Source organism: Nicotiana tabacum, chromosome 9, assembly GCF_000715075.1.
Source record: "Nicotiana tabacum cultivar K326 chromosome 9, ASM71507v2, whole genome shotgun sequence".
NCBI lineage: Eukaryota > Viridiplantae > Streptophyta > Magnoliopsida > Solanales > Solanaceae > Nicotiana > Nicotiana tabacum.
Genome location: NC_134088.1, coordinates 125,932,552 through 125,937,980, shown reverse-complemented (window position 1 = coordinate 125,937,980; position 5,429 = coordinate 125,932,552). Strand labels below are relative to the sequence as shown.

Here is a 5,429-nt window from a genome sequence, read left to right as displayed (position 1 = left end):
CTTCTTGTATCTTTCCCAAGCTTGACGAAGTGTCTCGCCATCCCGTTGTTGGAACCCAAGAATTTGGCTCCTCAGCGACTTTGTCTTCTTAGTGGGGAAAAACTTGATTAAGAATTTCCTTGCTAGATCATCCCAAGTGTGGATTGAGTTCGCGGGCTCCTTTTGCAACTATTCCTTAGCTTCTCCCAGCAGTGAAAAGGGAAATAATGTCAGCCTGACATAGTTCTTGAAAATATTCGGATAATTATAGGTGTCCGTAATTTCCAGAAAATTCTGAATGTGCCTCTGCGGGTCTTCATGAGGTAGACCCACATATTGCCCTGTGGACTGAATCAACTGTACCATGTACTGTTTGAGTTCAAAATGCCCTGTGATATCAGGCTTCACAATAGCCTGAGTCATATTCTCAAGATTGGGCCTTGCGGCTTCTATCACCGCACGCTCTTCATTACCTTCCATCTCTGTTGGCTGTGGTTGAACTACAATGTCCAACTTTCCCTCTATTCTAGTTCTTGTTTCGACTTCCCTCCTCACTCTGTGAAGTGTTCGTTCAATTTCAGGATCAAGAGGAAGGAGATTGTTTGCACTTCTACTCTTCCGCATTCAAGAGAAGAGCCTGCCTTAACACAAACAAGGTAAACTGAAAATTAGAGCTTGAACAAATAACTAATAAAATCTTAACTCAGTCAAGTAGCTAATTTTTATGTCCCTGGCAACGACGCCAAAAACTTGTTGCGACCAAACACCCTCACACAAGTATACGTGATCGTCAAGTAATAGAGTAGTGAGTAGAGTATCGTTCCCACGAAGACTTATGATTAACTTTTGACTAATTCAAACTCAAATAACTTATCGATTCAAGCGAGTTCTTACAAAATAGATAATTTTCTAATTTACTACCTAAAAACTATCAAGTAATGAAATACTAGAAATCAACCACAACACTTAAATAATTTCGAATAACAATCAATAGGAGATAATATTCCAGGGTCACGGGTTATCTAACAATCATGTTGCATTCTTAGCTTAAAATAACTAATTGATTTATCTGGATTGTTGATTGACAAGGTTGATATTACTCATAAGAATCTGTCGAGTCCTTACTCGCCTATTAAAGATAACTTAATACCTATATGTCTATGGAATTAAAATTAACAAGAACGCTTTTACAATTCCTGTATTGCAACCGAGCAAGGCAATTAGGTATATGTCTATCCTAATTGCGAATCCGTTCCCCGATGCTCGGGTTTAAGAACTTGCTCTATTTAATTCTATGTGCAATCTAGAATTTCCACTTTCGAGTTCAACTCTAGATTCATAGATAGTATTTCACTATTAGCTACTCAAGCAAAATAATTAAAAACAGAATTAAATAAACAACCCAATATGATAAAATCCACTTCGTCAAATTAAACTTCAAACGTCAACATTCATGTATACCCATGACCCTAGAACAATAGGGTTCTTAGCCACTCATGTTAATACAATCATCAAAAATAATGTTTTCAAACATAAAATCAATGAGTACTAGGAAAGGGATGGAAGAATTGATCAAATCCTTGCTTCCGAGTGTTTGGCGCCTCCCTCTCCTCTCTAAATCACGTCCTCCCTCCAAAAATAGGTTTAGGTTGGCTTTTATATGAGTTGGGGGCGTCTAGGGGTCGAAATAATCGAGTCCTAATCGAAAAAGGCCACTTTCCCGTCTTGAGCGTCCAGGACAGTGTGGGGCGCTGGCCCTGGCGCTCACAAATTTTAGCTGGTGTGAATTGCGCCACAGCCAGCGCCCCACGCTGGCTGTGGCCCTCAAATTTCACTTTTTGCGTTTTTGTCCCGATTTCGCTCCAATTCGCGCCCTTTCGTCCCAAATTGCATCCGAATGATCCCTACACATAGAAATATCAAAATTTAGCACAAATAATCATATTAACATCTCAAATTGTCGAGACATGAGCAAAATGTGAGGCGATGTATATCAAAATATGTATACATTAAGCCGATTATCACACATACAAGATTTGAACAAAAATTACTAAATTCATGTGATCCCGCAACTTACATGTTAGCTACTCTGATGCACTGGTAGATCTACATGATCTCTTGTGGGTGCTCAAGCACCCATTATCTATGACAAGATTTAGTAAATTTGCATAGGTAACTATAAAAATAACTAGATAAATATTGAGTGAGCATTTACGACTAAACTCCTTTTTCCTCTTCTTTCATTATTTTTATTGTCGAGCACCCATAATTTTAAAATCCTAAATTCACCGTTACTTGACGTACTCAACTTGTTCATTATCATTCTTCCCATTGAACTGCAATAATGGACCACAGTTACTAGTGTGCTTCCATTCTAAGCATTCAATATATAATATGATAACAATGTTCAATTGATTTTTATCATCCATCATTATATAGACAAGGTTTGAGACTGATCACTGTGACATTTTCAACGTAAAGTTTAGTAAAAGAAAATAGCACATTAAACAAGCAAGTATATGAATGATAAACAAGTCTTTTAAGTCATTAAAGGACCAGATGTTTCATATTTAATCTCAACTAAAGCACATGAGTATAACACATCAAGGAAAGTTCAATTTTACCAATTCTATAAACTAATAAAAGTGGCCTATATTTCAATTTTACTCGAGAAATAAAGCGCTTATATATTGTTATGTTATCAAATTCAAAAAGAAAACTAGCCTCATTCATTTCATAATAATGTAAAATAATCAAGGAAATATTCTTTCTAATTATACTATTATAAATTAATTAATCCAGATAATCAAAGTGGGGGAAGGAAATCATTATAGTTATTGAAAACTCCCGCGTCTGACAAGACATTTTTCATATGGTAAGACTAAGTGAAACATAATGATTTATGATAGCAGATTGCTTTAATTTGAATTACTACTCTACTAAAGAAATTTATTCTTTTAATCCCTGAAATATTATAAATTCTTATTTTGGTCCTTGTAATATTTGGTTACACACATTTAACCTTCACTTAATTGAAATGTGGATTTTTGAACATTTCTGCTAGCGAATTCTAACAAGTTTAACGAACTATTAATTGTTAATCATTAGTTAATTATTCAATTATTATGTTAAATATTCTATCGTTACTCCATAACTGAGCGGTAATATAATTATCAATAATAATCTAAATGCGATATTTTAAAAAAAAAATGTAAATAGACCACAACACACAATCAATTAATTCAAAGTTAAATATGATTAATGAAATATCGCAAAAGGACTAATATCAGATATCTACCAATAATTAAGGAATCAAAAGTGCAAGATTATCCCACTATTTTTTGTTCCCATTTTAGTCTCTTGTTTTGTCTTTTTTCTTTTTGTGTGTAGTAGTTGGAAGTAGGGAGAAATTCAAAAATAACCAGATTTACAAGTGATAATTGAAAAATAGTCACAATTTCAAAAGTAATCGAAATTTAGCCATTTTTCATGTAAAGATAAATCTGAACGAAAACACTGTTTAAAATCCGAAAAATATTCCAGCATAATATATTGGAACTCCAGCATAATATACTGGAGTTTTAGTATAATATACCGGTCCAGCATAATATGCTGGAAGTTCATACACAAGTGCTCCAATCTCCAGTATATTATGCTGGAACTTTCCGCGTGTTGGAGTTCCAGCATAATATGCTGGAAGTTCATACACAGGTGCACCAATCTCCAGTATATTATGCTGGACCGGTCCGTGTTGCAGCAAAATAATGACTATTTTTTAATGACTTTCCAACGCTGGCTATTTTTAATTACCAGTCCGAAAACTTGCTAGCCGGTGCTATTTTTGCTTGGAAGTATAGTGGTAGTTTTTTAAAACTTTAGCCAAAATAAATAAATAAATTAATAATTAAAAACAAAAAAGACCAAACACCCAAGTTCTATAAATAGAAAGTTCATAACCTAGAAAACTTCATGCATGTTCAATTATTCATAACTACCAAGTAACCCAAAAAATCTACTTCCATGCCTAGACTCCTTCAATTCTTCATTATCTCCATTCTTCTTCTTCTCCTAGTTTTTTCGGCCATTGGAGAAGATAATGAATACGTGTTCGAAAAATCTATAAATAGAAAGTCCAACGATCTAAAAAGAGAAAAACTCAGCCATTTCAGATTCTATTGGCATGACATCTTAAGTGGCTCGAAACCAACCTCTATTATGATCGTACCACCACCCACAACCACCATCGCCACGGGATTCGGCCTAATAAACATGATGGATAATGCCCTAACCCTAGGACCAAAATTGAGTTCCAAAATTGTTGGAAGGGCACAAGGGTTTTATGGTTCAGCTTCACAAAGTGAATTAAGTATATTAATGGTCATGAATTTTGTGTTTATTGAAGGGAAATATAACGGTAGCACGTTAGCCGTGCTCGGCCGGAATTCGGTGTTCGAGACGGTTAGAGAGATGCCGGTGATTGGTGGCAGTGGGCTTTTCCGATTTGCTAGAGGGTATATTCAGGCAAGGACTAAGTCATTGGATTTGAAAACTAAGGATGCTACAGTTCAATATGATGCTTATGTGTTACACTATTGAGTTTGAATTATATTGTTTTATCTTATGTTAAGTTTATTTAGTTAAAGTTGTATCATTTTCTTATGTTGGCTGTCAGCTACATTAAATAATTATGTCGCGACCACATAATCTTTTGAGGAGTGTTCAAATTCCACCAAAGGCAATGTTAGATGATTCTCTGCTATCAGTCTAAGTTTTGATGAACTGAGTTATATATTGACTGTATATGCTTGTGAAAACTAAGAAGTAGCTAGTACTCGCTGAATTAGTCTAGGCGCGCAAGTTACCGGACACCTATGTTGTTATAATAAAAATTCTGTTTTAATAACAACATGGTTTTGTTTTCTTGATCCTATTTCATTTTCAGTGTTGGAGCTTTTGAAGTTAAAAGTTGCTTGTATAGATTATAATCTAATGCTTTTGTTTCTCTGGATCTTTGGATCTTTTTTTTCTCTATTACTTTTTTTTTTTGTGCCCTTTCTGCTGAAAGTTGCTTTATGTGAAAGAAAATTTTCCAGATCACATATATAGAGGAAGAGATGAAGATGTTTTACAAGAGGAAAGAAGGTAGCCGCTAAGAAGAGCCTTCGAAAAAGAAAGATGAAAATGCTTAAGAAAGTAATATATTTCCATTCATCACGTACAAGAGAGTGAGAAGTTTTTTTTATATAAAAAAACTAAGGTTTAAAGATAAGTAAAATAAATTTTTTATGCTATAAAAATAACTAGAATATATACGTTGTCAAAATAAAATCTTTTATGCTTTAAGGTACTAATTACGTACAAGATGTATAGAGTAAAATATGATATGACACGTGGCTGATTAAAAGGAGGACACGTGGAATCCTCCAAGATGGGATGTCTGAGGACCGAAC

The 5,429-nt window shown here is 34.5% G+C and overlaps 1 protein-coding gene across 1 annotated transcript; it reads left to right on the top strand.

Annotated features, from left to right (window-relative positions):
• The first annotated feature begins 3,960 nt into the window (after nucleotides 1-3,960).
• Nucleotides 3,961-4,741, top strand: LOC107817561 (dirigent protein 22-like). Its single transcript, XM_016643414.2, has one exon. The coding sequence runs from the start codon at nucleotides 4,000-4,002 to the stop codon at nucleotides 4,573-4,575; it is 576 nt and encodes a 191-aa protein (XP_016498900.1). The 5' UTR covers nucleotides 3,961-3,999; the 3' UTR covers nucleotides 4,576-4,741.
• The last annotated feature ends 688 nt before the right edge of the window (nucleotides 4,742-5,429 follow it).